The sequence below is a fragment of the Macaca mulatta genome, chromosome X (assembly GCF_049350105.2).
Source record: "Macaca mulatta isolate MMU2019108-1 chromosome X, T2T-MMU8v2.0, whole genome shotgun sequence".
NCBI lineage: Eukaryota > Metazoa > Chordata > Mammalia > Primates > Cercopithecidae > Macaca > Macaca mulatta.
The window spans coordinates 27821943-27840147 of NC_133426.1; the positions used below are offsets into that span (position 1 = coordinate 27821943).

The 18205-nt window shown below is 37.3% G+C and overlaps 1 protein-coding gene across 2 annotated transcripts; it reads right to left on the minus strand.

Moving 5' to 3' along the window:
* Positions 1-1425: 1425 nt before the first annotated feature.
* On the minus strand, positions 1426-4614 carry DCAF8L1 (DDB1 and CUL4 associated factor 8 like 1). Of its 2 annotated transcripts, XM_077988249.1 has the most exons (2): positions 4261-4614; positions 1426-4224 (listed from the first exon to the last, which is right to left on the minus strand). In XM_077988249.1, exons 1-2 carry the CDS (start codon positions 4535-4537, stop codon positions 2702-2704), a joined length of 1800 nt encoding a protein of 599 aa, XP_077844375.1. In that variant the 5' UTR covers positions 4538-4614; the 3' UTR covers positions 1426-2701. The 2 variants fall into 2 exon arrangements, with proteins under 2 accessions (XP_077844375.1, XP_001093859.1); XM_001093859.4 differs by having other exon boundaries at positions 1426-4614.
* Between the last annotated feature and the right edge of the window lie 13591 nt (positions 4615-18205).

Sequence of the window (18205 nt, forward strand, 5' to 3'; positions counted from 1 at the left end):
AAAAGAAGAAAAACATTAATGGGAACATTGATGAAATTTGAATTAGCTCTATAATATAGTTAATTTCCTGGTCTTGATAATTATACTATTGTTAAGAAGCAGTCTCAGAACCATTCAGGGAACTCTGAGTAAAGTTTTAGTTTAGTTAAGTGAGCAGAGTATAAATTCCCACAGAGGCAGACCTTCTAAACAGCAGGTGGAAAAAAACTGCATAATTTACCTGCTTTCACTTTTGCTCTCATTGACACCGAGTGTCACTTGAAATACCAAATGATAGTTTTTTTTTTTTTTTAATGTTTTGTTAGTATTATTGCTGGTATGCATCCCATGAAGTTATAGAGAGTGCCCCAAACTTGGAATTCTAGTTTATAACTCTCTTCTTATGGCCCGTAAATTCTCTTTTGGGACTCTTAAGATCCTTTCCTGAGAGCAGACCTTGGTAGGGGCTTCTTGAGGCTCCCAGACCCCCAGGCAGTTGTCCCTAACTTTGGATCTCAGTGAGCAGGAACTTCAGTCATTATGTTCCATTCTAAATTCTAATCTCATTACGCAAATTACTCTACATTCTCCCAAAAACACAGAGATAATACTCATTTCAAGAAGTATTATCAAAGAAAAGCCACTGTCAGGACACAGGATGTTTCATTACATCCTTTTCCCAAGAAAAGTCTGCAAAGAATGGTGTGGTATAGGCCGGATGTGTTGGCTCATGCCTGTAATCCCAGTACTTTGGGAGGCTGACGTGGGCGGATCACCTGAGGTCAGGAGTTCAAGACCAACCTGGCCAACATGGTGAAATCCCATCTCTACCAAAAATACAAAAATTAGCCGGGCGTGGTGGCACACACCTGTGGTCCCAGCTACTCAGGAGGCTGAGACAGGAGAATTGCTTGAAACCAGGAGGCAGAGGTTGCCGTGAGCCGAGATTGTGCCACTGCATTCCAGCCTGGGCGGCAGAGTGAGACCCCGTCTCAAAAAAAAAAAAAAGAAAAAAAAATATGGTGTGGTATAGTTCATCGTGCTGGGGAAAAGGTGATCTTCTGAATTCATTTGCACAAATAACACATATAAAATAAAAATGAACATTTTTATTGAAAAGTAATTGAACATCTAGTAACTTAAATTTATATTAAGTAAAGCTTAAAACAATTTTTAAAACAATTTAAACTCATAAAACAGCTGAGAGAACTTTAAGCAATGCATGGAAGTCAAATAGGATTTTTCTACCAACTACATCACTTGTTAAGTATAAACAATCTTTATAGCAACAATTTTTAAAACTCATAAAACAGCTAAATTTTAAGCAATGCATGGATGTCAAATAGGATTTTTCTACCAACTACATCACTTGTAAGTATAAACAATCTTTATTGCAACAATTTTTAAAACAAACTCATAAAACAGCTAAATTTTAAGCAATGCATGGATGTCAAATAGGATTTTTCTACCAACAGTATCAAATGGCTGTAAGTATAAACAATTTTTATTGCAACTTATTCTTAAAAGTTAATTAAAATATATTTTTTCAAATATGAGAGATTTTTATATTCCTAGCTGGCATCTTATAGGAGATGCTTGTCTCAGGAGGACTTCCTGGAATATAATCCTGTGGGAGTTCCCAAGCATAAAACTTCAAGAAAATTTAATGCATAAACAATGTCATGTGATTAAATTTAATTTAGTTCTTACCAGCTTCAGTGTGCTCAAATTAATCAATATTATTAACATATGGATTCAGAAAATGTGGATAATCCCAAGTTATTTGCTCTGAGGAGATGAATTATCTAGTTAGGAATTCATCTACACACTACTTCTTCTGTTTTCCTTTTCTGAGGCTGTGTGTGTATGTGTATGTGTGTAGCTGGCCAGGAGCTCTGTGCCATGGTGGCTGTACACAATGCAGGTGATGTTTGTTGGGAAATCACAATTAACCAGATGATGAGGAGTGAATTTCTTGAGCACTCCATTGTTTTCTTTCTCATCAATTCTCCTCTGGTCATAAATCTTTACAAATTGATCATGTCCACCCACTGCGAATTGGTAAATATTGGCAGGATTCATAGAGATTGTATACAGTCCCACTTTCTTATTCTTTTCTCTGGTCACCACAACTTTTGAAGCTGTGTGTGTGTATGGCTAAGTGTTAGGAATTAATTTACACACTACTTATCTTTTCCTTTTCTGAGACTGTGTGTGTCCAAGTGTCAGTATTCAAAGAATTATGGTTTGCCTTATTTTACCTCTAAAGAATAAACACATTTATGAAATTTTCAAGTCAACTGAAGAACTTGATCTTCAAAATAAATTGGTAAAAGATGAAAAAAAGTAAAAAAGGAATAGTTTTCAGAATGTCTGAAATGAGTAGATACATCTAATAAGGCCATTAATTTTTTCAACAAAATTATGCAATTTTAGAGGTCAATTATAAGGGAACAGAGAAGAGAGGCATAAGTTGTGTATGCACTCATATAAGGGGTAACAAAAGAGGCATAAAGAAATAGAGGAAAGGAATGAGAGACAAAGAATGTGTGGAAGGAAGAAAGGAGAGAAGGAGATGGAAGAGATGGTTTTCAGAATATATTGTGAAAAATAGAAGACAAAAAGCAAATCTATTAATCTATTGACAACTCTAAATTAGTCAGACTGAATTTTAAAGTCCAGGGTACTCAGGTAACATCTAGCTGGAGTGGATATGAGGCCTTCAGGATGGCAAGCACTGCACTCGATCTTGGCCCTCCTCCTCGGATGTATCCGAGGTGCTGGAAGACTCATCCAGCTCTTCATTTGGGAACTCAGCTCCATGACCTCTCCAGCCAGAGTGATGAGCTCTCTGTGACAGGTGACGCATGAAGAACCGAAGCATGTGGTTGTCAAACGGGTCGATATGGTGCAAGTTATCTTCATCTCGTTCCTGCTTGTTCTTCTTAATCACATCTTTTAACCCAGTAAGCTCAGTGGCAGCTTGAGCTGTGGGTGTCCAGATCTTGACATGCTGATCTAGGCCACTGGTCGCCAACACTGGTAGGTAAGGGTGGGGTTCAAGACAGTTTACTATACCTCCTCTGTCCCCCTCCATGAACTGGATGATCTGGCAGGACGATTTCTCCCAGAAGAAGACGTGCCCACAATCACTACCGCTCACAACAAACTCACTCCTGGGGCCATAGAAATTAACACATTTGATTGTGGCATTATTTCTGTGCCCCTTATATCTCTTAACATATTGAGCACCATCACTGTGAGAGGAGTTGAAGAGGTAAATATCTTCATCATTGTAGCTGGCCAGGAGCTCTGTGCCATCGTGGCTGTACACAATGCAGGTGATGCTTGCTGGGAAATCACAATTAACCAGATGATGAGGAGTGAATTTCTTGAGCACTCCATTGTTTTCTTTCTCATCAATTCTCCTCCGGTCATAAATCCTTACAAATTGATCATGTCCACCCACTGCAAATTGGTAAATATTGGCAGGATTCATCGAGATTGTATACAGTCCCACTTTCTTATCCTTTTCTCTTGTTACCACAACTTTTGAAGCTGGCCGGTCTTGTCTGAGGTCAATGGTGAACACAACGGCATCTTCACCTGAAGTGAGGAACTTATAAGGAGAGTCTGGCTCCAGAGCCAACTCGTGGGCAGGTCCCCTGTGCTTGGCCACACGCTTAGTATTCTCGCAATACGATGCATTAATTAGTTCTGCTACCCGTACCTGTCCATCATGGCCACACATGGCCATGATGGAATCACCACAGTTAGGAAAGAACTTAGCCTGGATGACATTAATATCGTGACCACTCTCAAAGTTCAGTACTGGCTTCTGCCTCACCCAGTCCCACACTATCACCCTTAAGTCATCACCGCTACTGGCCAGCCGGGTGCCACGCTGGTTAAAGTGTACAGTACTGACAGAACCAGCATGGCCTCCAAGAAGACCCTGCAGGCAGAAACGCTGCACAAAGGCTCTTGCCCCACAGGCCTCATATACAAAGCGGGCACTTGAACCCAGCTGCCGCTGGCGAAGAGCAGTAAGGACTTGCCAGCGAGGTCGGGGCAGGGCAGACGTCTCTGACGAAATCCACTCCTCCAGCGCCCGATCCTCCTCTAACAAACACTGCTCATGGTTGGCGCCACCGCATCGTGTACACACCCGAGGCTGTTCTTCTTCCTCCTCCCCTTCCTCCTCCTCCATCTCTTCTTCTTCCTCCTCCCTTTCTGTCTCCTCCTCTCCCACTAAGGGGTAATAAAATAAACCTTCACCACTCACGAGGAAATGCTCAAAATCCTCCACACTTTCAAGTTCGACGTCTTCACTTGAACTTTCTGGGTCTGTGTCTTGATTTTCTGTGCTGGCATCGTTCGGGAAACCACCATCCCTGGTATCACCGCCATCTCCGGTCGATGGCTCTGCGGCCGCCATTTCAGTGTCTGAGGAGGCCGCCGTCACCACTGCTGCTCCAGACTGCTCCTCTGGGCTGCTTAACAGGCTTTCAGTCCCTAAGTCTGGTAAGCCATCTGTGCTGCCCTCTTGGTGGGACATCTCGAACGACGTTTGCCGTATCTGATCTGGAACTGGAAAAGTCAACCCCTAAAAGCTCAGGGAAGAGAGCACACCTGCCCTGAGGACGGACGGTCGGAGAAGGCAGTAGGTTAGCGGCAAAGAGACACCAACCCGATTGGCTAAAAGGGGCGACAAACTAATCCACCAAGGCTGACGTCAGTACGGGAGCCGGTGAGGCTCAGAAGGCTTTTTATCTGCTCGCCTCCTCTCAGGGTCCAGACTGCTCTAATTTTTCCAGGCCCAGAGCCACACCCCCACAGGCATCTTACGCTGTGAGTAGCTGCGGTTTTTTTGAAGATTGAAACTTGCCACACGTTGGAAAATGCTCTTATTAGAAAGGTCACGCAGTGAATGCAAAGAACTCTGATATTCTTAGTCTTGCCACCAGACGGCAATATTTTGGCATGACAGAGAGGTCTCTACTATAGGTGTATCTTAAGTTAGACATAGGCTCTGAGACGAGGATGTATGTTTGATTAATTTAAGAAAATGATCTAAGGGAAGACAGTGGATGCAAGGAAGAGTGAAATCTCAGGCGAACATCCCTCAGAGGACAGCTTCAGCACGATCCTCCTGGGGAACTCTGGAGAGTAAATTACATCTGAGTTATCCTTACACCAGGCAAGGGAGTGAACTTTCATACTCCTACACTGTTCAGTCATTGGTTAAAGGCCACACTGGGAGGGATGAGCATATCAACTCCCAGATGTCCCAGATGCTTTACAATCTCTTCATCTGTGGGCAAAAGCCCCTTCAGCAGCTTGAGGGCTAAAGAGCTGTACATTAGTACTGATGCTTGGAAGGGAAAGGGAAGTAGATGGTACAAAAAGGGATTTGAAAGGATCTTGCAGAATAACAGCCACAAAGTAGCTAATACAACCACTATTAGAAAGGGCTTTGTTACTACTGTGTATGATGATGAAAGTACAACTTAAATAAAACTTTAAAAAGTGTATAGAAGTCTAATTTGGAAGGTGAAACTAAAACTAAAGTCATGGTAAGCAAATGCCATTCACTCCCCATATCTTGTTAAACGATGGTTCAAATCCCACAGTTGCCATACCCCTCTTCATGCCAGTTGAAGGAATAATCTGGGGAACAATGGTGAAGTGCAAAGACTGACAGTCTTAAATAATAAGACTCGAAAGTCTAAAAGAATCCTTGACCCAAGGTCTACGGACGAATGATGTGTTAGCAGACGTGAAAACATTAATCTCCTTGTGCTTTATCAGAACTCTTGGGTGACCAGGACCAATGTTAATGATCAGTAACATTTTGAAAGGAATATTCTTTTCTGAACAGTAGAACTCAACAGGGGATTAAAAATACTCAGTAAACCATGCTGTAAACAGATGTTCTGTCAACCAGGCTTTGTTTTCCTTTTTTTTTTTTTTTTTTTTTTTTTTGAGATGGAGTTTCACTCTTGTTGCCCAGGCTGGAGTACAATGGCGCGATTTCAGCTCACCGCCACCTCTGCCTCCCGGGTTCAAGCGATTCTCCTGCCTCAGCCTCCTGAGTAGTTGGGACTACAGGCATGTGCCACCACACCCAACTAATTTTGTATTTTTAGTAGAGACAGGGTTTCTCCATGTTGGTCAGGCTGGTCTCAAACTCCCAAACTCAGGTGATGATCACGCCCCCCTCAGCCTCCCAAAGTGCTGGGATTACAGCATGAGCCACCGCACCTGGCCTGTTGTTCCTTTTTTAGAGCATAAAGTAGCTTTAGCATGGTTCTTAAGGGCCCTAGGATTTTCCAGATGGTAAGTGACCATTGGCTTCAAGTTAAAGTTACTGACTGCATTAACCCCCACCAAGAGAGCCAGCCTGGCCTTTGAAGCTGTGAAGCCAGGCATTAATTTCTTGTCTCCAGTTATGGAAGTCCTGCATGGCATCTACCTCCAATAGAAGGCTGTTTGTTCTACAGTGAAAATCAGTTGTTTAGTGTAGCCACCTTCATCAATTAGATACACTTTGTATGAGAGAACTGAGGTGATCCAAATATTCAGTGATCATTAAGTGGGATGATTTGTCAAGTACTACTGGTTCTTCAGTTATTAGTGCTATTTGACAAATAGTTCTGGTTTTTCTCTCATTGATGTATGTGATAGGCCTGTACTTCCAGGTCTTTATATGGTTGGATGGGACTGTGTGACCAGATTTACCTGCTCCCTTGTGAGAGGAAGTGCTGTTTGTTATTACTGGGCTGGCTTGTTTCATTGCTAATGTGTGGCCATCCATACATCTCTTTCCCCAGTTTGCTCATGACCTGCAATGTTCCAGATGTCAGCTAGTCTCCATGAATATCTACCATGAACAGAGAACACTTCTCCCATTCCTCCCCAGTAACCCATGATAGATATGTAGCATAAGCAAAATATCAACTTTATCATCATCATCTTTGGAAAATTGGGGAATATTTGTTACTGCAGAATAGCCTAGTCTATCTGACTGAGACAAACTACATTGTCGATTACTTTTTAAATTTTAGAACTTAGGTCAGAATATTAAGTTATGTTTTATATTTAGAGGATGACAAAACCTTCAAGTTATTAAAGATTATAAGTTTCTGACTATCCATTTACAAGATAGTCATGCTTATTTCTCCTAAACAACAAAGTACTCAGCACAGGATAGGTATGTAGTAAGTATTTTTCTGGTGAATTCATGTATTAAAGCTGTATATTTATGAATGAATATATAGAAGAATGAAACAAAACCAAAAAAAATTCTATTGAACATTCCATGGAGGATGGATAATAGTGAATAACCTAAGGGAGATATCCATTTTGAGTTTAATGTTAACATAAAAATCTAATATTGAACAATTTTACATCAGGGCAATGCAAACAACATTGCCTAAGACTCAGGCTGAAGATCATTCTCTGAAATTTTCATAAGAAACAGTAGATTTATGTTATCTTTATAAAGTGTCCAGCTAAGGGGAGGCAGATTCAAAACCATGTTAAAATGTTAAATTAAGGCCGGGCACAGTGGCTTATGCCTGTAATCTCAGCACTTTGGGAGGCCGAGGTGGGTGGATCACTTGAGGTCAGCAGTTTGAGACCAGTCTGGCCAACATGGTGAAACACCATCTCTACTAAAAATTAGCCTAACATGGTGGCAGGCGCCTGTATTCCCAACTACTCAGGAGACTGAGACAGGAGAATCGCTTGAACCCGGGAGGCAGAGGTTGCAGTGAGCCAAGATCACGCCATTGCACTCCATTCTGGGCGGCAGAGTGAGACTCCATTTCAAAATAATAATAATAATAAAATAAAATCTTAAGATGTAAAACGAAAAGAAAATGTATGTTTATATGTTCATACTAGGCTTGCTTTTTTGTCATACATTGGGGTTAAATTTGAGACTCAACATAAAATTGCTTATAGGAAAGTTTATTTACCCATAATATATGAGAAATCTAAGTAAGATTAATTGCTAAATACATACATCATTTCAACTGCATTACTTCCTCTCATAATAAGTAGATTACTTTTCACTTTTGTGAGTTAGTATACTATACTGGTAGAATTGAGAAAAGTAGGTCATTGACCACGTCCAGATGGGCAAAGATATTTAGCTTGCAGAGAAGTAGGCCAATCGCACCACAATTAAGACATCTACCTGCTTAATTACTGCTGCATTAAACGATAACCTTCACATTTTCTTCTAGCTCTACTGTCACTGAAAAGTTTCACTATGACACAGTCTGTCAACTCAGAGAGTTAAAATTTTAACATGTATTTCTTGATAATTGTAATATTTGTACATTTTACATGTTTTGTGAGAATCTCATGTTAAAATTAAATCATCACAATATTATTGTCTCTTCACTAAACACTGCATTTCAATGTAAGAAGTGTAATTGATTCAATTTAATTCAGCCAGCTGTTTTATTTTAAGAACAATTTGCTTTTCTCAGCTTATCTTTCCCATTTTTCCTTCCCATGTTTCTGAGAGGAGGAGTTATTTGGTCAGCAGGAAACATTCTTGAACATCAAATATTTAAAACTATGCAGCCACAAATTTTAAATAGCATCCATGTTAGGCCTCTGCTAAGAACAGAGCTTTTGAATCAGGAGGTAATTTTTTTTGTGGTTTGCTAAAAGGTTCATTAACAACAACAATAAAATTGTGAGCAGTTCAGTAAGCTTTGACATTTTTGAGGTGTGCACTAAAAGTATTACCACATATGTTTGCCTTTTCTTTTTATAATCAAATTTTTTATGAAAAATTGAAGATATTATTTTCAAAATAGTAAGAAAGAAAAATAGCAAAGAACAATAAAAGGTCATGTATGCCATTCTACTCTTTAATTAAAAAAAAACACTAATAAATAAGACATGATGGAACCTGTAGCATATTCCATAGCAAAACAATATTAATAGTACAGAGTTAAATTTTAAGTATAAAATTTTCCCACTGACATTTATGGTATTGCCTTGACATTTTGTTTACTTCTTTTTAAAAAGCACATCTGTCAGGAAGCAGTGACTCATGCCTGTAATTCAAGCATTTGGGGAGGCTGAGGCAGGTAGATAGCTTGAGCCCAGGAGTTCGAGACCAGCCTGGGCAAGAGATCCCATTTCTACAAAAATACAAAAATTAGTTGAATGTGGTGACATGTGCCCAGCTCCTCAGTAGGTTGAGGCAGGAGGATCATTTGAGCTCAGGAGGTTGAGGCTGCAGTGGGCTGAGATTGCATCATTGCACTCCAACCTGGGCAAAAGAGTGAGATCCTGCCAAAAAAAAAAAAAAAGCATTACCTAATTCCGTACTTTCTATATAGTAGAGGTGCAGTAAACATTTGTTGAATTGATTTAAGTGAATTTTTATTTAAAATTTTAGTAAACATATACCGGTATGAACTTTCCCTTTCATCAACATTTGCCCTAATTAAGTTACATCTTGGAATGTTCTATTAATAAAATATATTTCTGTGGCCGGGCGCAGTGGCTCACGCCTGTAATCCCAGCACTTTGGGAGGCCAAGGCAGGTAGATCACGAGGTCAGGAGATCGAGACCATCCCGGCTAACACGGTGAAACCCCGTCTCTACTAAAAATACAAAAAATTAGCCAGGCGTGGTGGCGGGCGCCTGTAGTCCCAGCTACTCGGAAGGCTGAGGCAGGAGAATGGCGTGAACCCGGGAGGCGGAGCTTGCAGTGAGCCAAGATCGTGCCACTGCACTCCAGCCTGGGCGACAGAGCGAGACTCCGTCTCAAAAAAATAAAAAATAAAAATAAATAAATAAAATATATTTCTGTAGGAAAAAACATATCTTAAGGAACTGTTTAGACTTTATCAGAGGTTAAATGCAAGTGCTTTCTAATCGTACAAGAAGAATCCTTAAAAAATAAGTAATCTGTCTTCCCTTACCACTTAGCTCCACATACACATGATATACCCAGTGTTCATAGTATTTTGGATGCCTAATTTAGCTTCTGACAGAAATTTCTGTTAATGCACAGATACAATTTTATGAAGTACGTGTCAGTAGTTATTTGCCATGTGGGGTTTTGAGCTTTTAGTTTTAACTCTATTTGGGTAGCAGTTGCTTGAAATTTGAACGTGAGCCATGAGTGTCCTTTCAATACAAAATAAGTGAGGAGCAAAAATCTCACTGACCTTCCCCACCTCACAGTGGAATCAGTATACTGCAGTGGCATGTTTTGATTGATTGACACAGATTCACTCCATCTTTTATGTGGGAGACACTGTTTGGTGGTGAGGAAGGATAATAGAAAAGGGATGTTTGTTGCCCTTGAGAAACTTCTGATATCTAGTTGAGGAGCTGGGAAATGTATGGAAATATATGGGACTTATATGGAATATTGTTCCCATATGAGTCAAAGAATGTTTATGACAACCATTGTGATCTGAACTTTAGAGTCTCAAGATGCTTTTATCCTTATTTTTGTTACACAATGTATTTAATTACCTTACTATTTTACCTACGTCATGCTAGATCCTTCTTATTAGATTGCAAACTTCTTGAAGAAGCATATTGTGAGACACTTGTTTTCATGATTTATGTGGTTGGTACTATTAGAAAACTTTTCAAAATATAGTGAGTAATCGAGAGATACGGTGAGCCATCCATGAAATTCTCTGTTGCATCATGAAACTGTTCTTCTAGTTCACCTCTTCTATCCTTTGTCTTTTTCTTGATTCCTGAAGGGGTGTGGCATCCTTAGGAAAAAATCACAAAGAGGCAGAGAAAAAAGTTAAAATAATGCGTTTCAGTTATGTTATAAGTAGCTGACAATATTAGAAAAAGAAAGGTGGCTTTGTCCTCTCTGAAAAATTTAAAGGATCTAAAACCCCTCCAGTAATGAAGAGTAAGAATCTATTGTCTTTCTAGAAATAGCCAGTGGTGTAACCCAGTACCTAGGGAGCCTTGTGACCCATGTGAAAGACCTTGATCCTGAGGGTTAAGTAAAGACAAGGCTGAGAGCACCATAGAGAGCAAAAGGAGAGTGATGCCTAGTGCCAGATCTGTCTCACAGACCCTGGCCAACCAACGGGTGAAATGAATACTCAGACACAGGTATGCAGTGTAAGAGCAGCTGGGGGACTGCCTGGCTCTAGTGGCCAAAGTGCAGCCCTGAGAAGCTGGAACTGCTTGCTTTTATTCAGTGCAGGCACAATGCTGAAAGCCTGGAGCATATACAACCTGCAGGTCATTAACATTTATTGTTCCCCTTTCAGGGAATGTCACACGTGTGGATGTTCAAAGGTCTGTTCCTAGACAACTTCAAACAAACAAGCCTGAGCAAGATAACTTTCCCTTCCCTCCCTTGCACATACTCCTCGCCCTCTGCCTCAGGGTTAGAAAACAGCTGCCTTCAGCTATTCTCCCCTGAAGGTTTGCAGAGCCTTCTGACCTTTCAGAAGGCCTACTCCATTCCCTATAGTTTCTCCCACCACTCTGATTAATCTCCTACAGCCTAGAAGAGATATGAAATGAAATATAACAAAGAAAAACTGAAGTACAAACTTTCTTTTAGATTCCATATTCATGATCCTCTGATGATGTTCTGCAGTAGATCCTCAAATAGATTTGTTTTCTTCTGTTACACCTTTATGCACTTTGTAAGCACAAGCAAAGGATAATAAGGAGCACTGTAGAATGTTAGACCTGGAAAAGACAGAATTGAAACTTAGGAGGAACCCTCTAATTAATATGTGAGATTAGTAACTGATACCAAGAAAAGTTAAATTCCCTACAGATTAGAAAGATTCTATACTTATGAAAGACTAGCGAAAAGGGGCCAATACCATGTATTAGTATTTACTAAGTATCCTCTATTCTCTATACTCATGACTAGTCTGAAAGGGTGTCTCCCTTACCTTTTGGTTTTTACAGTGATGACTTGTTTTGATGTCCATGCTAGCAGGGAACGAGATCATGTCCCTTGCATTTATTTTAGTTACTACAATGCATCTTTTTCTCTGTTCATTGTTAACTTTTCCTCTTAAATTTGCCATTTTGAAATTAAACCATTACTGAAACCAAAAAGAACAGAAAAAATATTCCCACCAACTTCTAAACATAATCAGACTAAGTTCTTGCTATTAAATTATTTTACACATTCCCTCAGGCAAAGTCTAGATATAATCCAACTGTAGTAATTGCTATAAATGTTATTAAAGTGTAAACAGCTAGAATTAAATATAAGTTCAAGACAAAGCAGTATTATTCAACTCTCTATTTAATGAAAAATCTTCTGTGTTCATCTCATGTTTGTTAAGTATGCCTATGATATTTCATTTCTAGCTGGTGGCAAGAGAAGAAAAATAGTAAGTAAAGGGAGAGTATACCATGACAATCTAAAGGGTTAAAATTGATTTTAGAAAAAAATAATAAAATCCTTTGCAGGCAAATAATTGTCCTCAGATTCATTAATAGGAGCACAGTATTTAATTATTCCTATATTCATCACATTTTCAATGAGTGAAAAATTATACATATGTATGTATTCCAATATAAAAACTTCAGAAAAATAATCTCTAAAGTTTATTCACAATTGCTATTTATCAGTAGAAGTTTTGATTTTCCATAAATTTACTTCTTCAGAAAAGAAATTGCTAAAAGATATATCTATATTGTATATCTATTGTGTGTCTATATATATATACACACACACACATATAGTATATCTCTGTAGATACACAAAAGGTATATCTATATTCTATAACAATTTCTTTGTTTCAGAAAGTTATTTTTCACTGTACAAATCCACACATGTAATTGTTAGTTACATTACTATTTTTATATATCTTTATCTATTTTCTCACTATGTTTACCTGTATTTATCCTTTCACCTAGGATATTTAATATAATTTTAAGTTATTTTATTGGGGAAAAAGCATGATAAAATGTCCTAAACACACACAGTTGCATATACAAACTTGCAGCCCTCTTTCCTTACAGGAACCATCATAAATTTCTTGTGAACCTTCTGGAAATATCCCGAGCATATATCCATATTTTTTTGAAAAAAATTTACTTAAATGAGTAATATACACACTTCTTACATTTGTATTTGCAGTTTGTTTATGTTTTGTTAGAATATCTTTTATGTGCTTCAATATCAGCGTGTAAGGACAGGATCTCTATTTGTTTTAATAGCTAATATTGCAATTGTAGGTATCATAATTTTAAAAAATAAAATATGACTAAAATAACCCTTAGGTGCATTTCAGGATTTAGTTATTAATTAGTAATGCTGAAATGGCAAACATTTTACATATTTTAGTGTGTTTTTATCGTGTTTATAAATGTATGTGTAGGATAAGTAAAATACTGCCAAATTGCATTTCAAATGATTCTTTTCTTTCCTGTCATTTTTTCTTACCAAATACCTCAATGAATTACAAACTTTCAGATCTATGTTACTATAATAAAAAATCTGTACCTCAACTTTTTATTCTTTTATGCTTCTATTTAGAATTTGAACCTTCTAACATGTCTGTTCATATGCTTCACATTATTTTCTTTATAAAGTGTACATTATTACATCTGCCCATTTTTTGTTGTTTTGTAGATTTTTATTATTAGTATAAAATAACTTATCATATGTCAATGAAATAAGCCCTTCTCCATGTAGCTGGCTAATATTTTTGCATATTTTATTTGTATCTTGATACTGTATATGTTCTACTTTGCCGTAAAGAAAATGTAATTCCTCCACTGTTTACTAGCTGACTTCTCTGTGCCAGATCCCTATCTGTAAAACCTCCGTCTGAGGTAGGGATAGTATTTTAGTCTTTGGAAGGATTTAAAGAGCTAATCCATTTAAAATTTTAGAATAGCAACTAGCACATATTAAGCAATCTGCAACTATCAGCAGCAGCAGAAGCATCATTAACACGGCTATTTTGGTTGTTTAAACAGATTTGTCAAATTTTTTTAGAGCTTCTAGGTTTTTGGCTTCCTTCTTGCTCGATGTAAAATTATTAAATAGTTTTTTTTAATGACTTCTGTTTTCACTCCAGTTGTTCTCAAACGTTGTTTTGGATTAATTACTTGATCTGAAATGCCACATTTAATATATGCTAAATTTTCATATTTTGGAAATCTCATTCTGAACTCACTATTTTGTTTATTTAATCTGCCTATGCTTTATTTTACAAATGAATATAGTTTAATAACTGTAAGTTGTTCAGTATTCTTGTTTTCTTATTTCACATGAAATTTAAATGTATGACAAATAATTACATTGTTTATTTTATAGGGGTCATATTAAATTTCTAGATTAACTTGAGGAGAAAAGATACGTTTATATATTTAGTCTTCAAGGCTAACAGCAGTCTTAAGCTTCTAACAGTCTTACTTCAATTGAACTTTCAAATCTTTTCATACAAATCTTACACATTTCTAAACTTTAATTTGACTTTCTCTCATTATAAGTGAGATCGTTTTATTTCATTACATTTTTTAACTGGGTGCTGTTCAAATCAAAGATTTTATACCTATTCAAGGATTGGCAACCTAAGGCCCTCAGGTCATATCCAGTCCACTTTATATGCTTGTGACTGAAGTTTTATTGGAAAACGTCCATGCCCATTTGTTTATTATTATCTATGGCTACTTTCAACGCTATAAAAACAAAATTAATACTGAAATAAGGACTGCGTGGCCCAGTAAGCCAAAAATATTTACCATCTTGTCCTTTACAGAAAAAGCCTGCTGATCCCTGCCTTCAGTAATTTTATAACCATTGTATAATTCTAGCTATTCTAATAATTTTTAAGCTGATTTTCTTGGGTCTCCAGGCATGTGAGTCTATTACCAAATAATAAAACTTTTGCTATGCCATGTTAGTTTATGTATCTCTTATTCTATTCTCTTGCTTAATTCCATTGGTTTGTACTACCATAACAATGCAAAATAATGGTCATGATAGTAAAAATACTTTTATAATCCTAAATTAGATAAAATTTCATCTAGCATTTCACAATTAATCATACACTTGGCCTTTAATATTTACATTAAAGTATTCCCATGTTACTAGTGTATAAAAGTATCCTATCCTTCCCCAAATTAGAACTGGGTTTTGAATTTGAAGAAATCCACTTGGACACCTACAGAGAGAATCATATATATTTTATCTCTTGATGAAATATATTAATACATATCTTAATGATTTTACTTTATTCTGTTAGTACCAGCCAATGGAATTAGACAAGAGTAAAGAATCATAAGTATATAAATTATGCTGGTTTGATGAAAAGAATTTGGAACTGTCACTATTCTTTATACACTTTACAGTTTAAATATCATTGCGTTTATAATCCCTGAAGGTTTCCTAGCAATTTTATATTAAACTACCAAGATTCGGTACCTTTTTGAGGCACATTCTTTAAAAGCATTCTCAATTTCCTTGATGGAATTGTAATGTTTAGATTGTTTACTTCTGGAATAAACTTATTATAATTAATATATCCCAAAATACACAATTAATGTAGCTTTCTGGTCCTTGTAAATATTTGAGGAAGATATTATCTTTTTTTCTTATCTGTTATTCTTTCATTTTTATTTCAAAATGTATTTGTACTTTCTTTTTAAAAATTAAATTAGCTAGTTGATTATATTATTATTTGCTCCATTCCCCCTCAAATAACCAGTTTTCAGTTTGTTTATTATATGTATTTATTTTAAGGTCTACTAAACATTCATCTATGTTGCTCCCATTTTCTGTTTCCTCCATTTTCTTTGCTTACGTGTATTTTATTGCTCTCTTGCTAAATTTTAAATTGAGTACTTAATTAAGTTATTTATTTTATTTTATTATTATTATTATTATTTTCGAGATGGAGTTTCGCTCTTGTTGCCCAGGCTGGAGTGCAATGGCGCGATCTCGGCTCACCACAACCTCTGCCTCCCAGGTTCAAGCGATTCTTCTGCCTCAGCCTCCCAAGTAGCTGGGATTACAGGCATGTGCCACCACGCCTGGCTAATTTTGTATTTTTAGTAGAGATGGGGTTTTTCCATGTTGGTCAGGCTGGTCTCGAACTCCTGACCTCAGGTGATCCTCCCGCCTCAGCCTCCCAAAGTACTGCGATTACAGGCGTGAGCCACTTCGCCTGGCCAAATTCACTTATCTTCATTCTTGCTTGTAGTATCACTTTCTGCTAAAAGAGTATATAACCATAAGTGTGGTTTAAACAATAAGGGCATTTATTGTCTCACATACCAAGTTTAGAGGCAAGGTGATTCCACAGCTGGTTCAGCAGTTCATTGATGTCTTCAAGGATCATCCTCTATTCTCCTATCTTTCTAGTCTATCATTCTCACCATATCAGAGTTATCACCACTCATGTTTTCTAGGTAGCTACAGCAGTTCTCAGCTCCACATGCAAATTTAACTCTATCCAACAAAGCATTTGCTATTTTTAAGCCCAAACTGTGGAAAGAAATTTCTGCCAGCAAGTAATTAGGGAATAGGGAGCTGTTGGTTAGGAAACTAACAATGTCTGCCACAGTTTTTAAGATTTAAAATGTTAAGTTCTTAGAACATTGAACATTGCTTTAGCCATATTCTATTGGTACTGATATATGAGGCTTGCTTGTGAGTGTTTGTTGGCTATTTATGACTTCTAATTTTTGTTTTCTTACAGAATTAAAAGTGTTTAAAACTTACATATATTGTGCGTAAGACATAGTGGTTTTTCTTACTATCAATAAATTGCTTTATTACATTATGAAAAGAGAATGTGGTATATTTTAATATTTAGAAAATTATTAGATATTTTTATTAATGTATGTGACCAAATATACAATCAATTTTGTAAAATTTTGTCATGTAGGCATTTCAGATGATGATATGGTCACTGATATTAGGGTACAGATTTTGGTATACATGTTAGAGGGCCATTCAAATTTGTGTTTACTTGATTGGACAGGAATTAATAGAAGTCAGTTAAATACACTCAGTGATGCTTCATTCTTTTGTTTATTTCCATTCTTTCTATATTGATCCAAATATGATCCTCTTTCAATGAATTTTCTTTCTTTTTGCATTCTGCAACTTAATATTTCTCTTTTATTCTCATTTTTCTTCTTTGAAGTCTTATATAGAATCTCAACCTTTGTTTCAGAGAAGCCAAATTTTTTCTAATATCCTTGATTTAATGTAGATTTCTTTAAAATGCGTAGTTATTCAGTGTGTGACTTTTCTAAAATTGTTTTTGTCTTTTTTTTTTTTAGAGGGACTTTTGCTCTTATTGCCCAGGCTGGAGTGCAATGGCACTATCTCGGCTCACCACAACCTTGCCTCCCAGGTTCAAGTGATTCTCCCGCCTCAGCCTCCCGAGTAGCTGGGATTACAGGCATGCGTCACCATGCCCAGCTAATTTTGTATTTTTAGTAGAAACGGGGTTTCTTCACGTTGGTCAGGCTGGTCTTGAACTCCCAACCTCAGGTGATGCGCCTGCCTTGGCCTCCCAGAGTGTTGAGATTACAGGTGTGAGCCACCGCGCCCGGCCTTGTCTTTTATTTTTAATTTTTTGAATTTTTTATTTATTTGCAGTACTTTTGCAGATGTCCTATGCTAGTTATAATTCATCTTTGAATAAGTCAATGCCTTTGGGTCAACATTCCAAACAGATTTCAGTTATATGGAACAGAAATGCCTCCCATTAATTTAAGAAGAACAAATTTAAAGTAAATTAGAAGATCTAAAGGAATGGTCTGACAGGCATTATTCCATGATAAACAACACAGAACTGATACTCCAGTGGAGTTACTACCTCTTCTTTTACGTTGACTTCAAGTACATATCGTCGTAGCTTTAATCCATTGGTCATTAAGTGGCTTCAGTTCCTGACCCTATAGCCATGCCATCCTATACAGATGCACACCAGCACAAAATAGGTGTCCCATATTCTGCCTCTTGACACCCTGAATGCTAGGAACTAACACTGAATGTTGCGGGGGAGTGTGAGGGAACATGACCTAGCTTGACAGCAGAAAAAATAGAAACAACACTTCCTCATTCCAAAATTCATATGAATGCATCTAATTGGCAGAACGTACATAAGTTTCATGTCCCTAGCTACAAGGGAGCTAGAAAATAGGGCTTTTAGCTTTCTAAACTCTGAAGCACAGAAGAACAAACTAAAATGATATTGAAATGAGTAT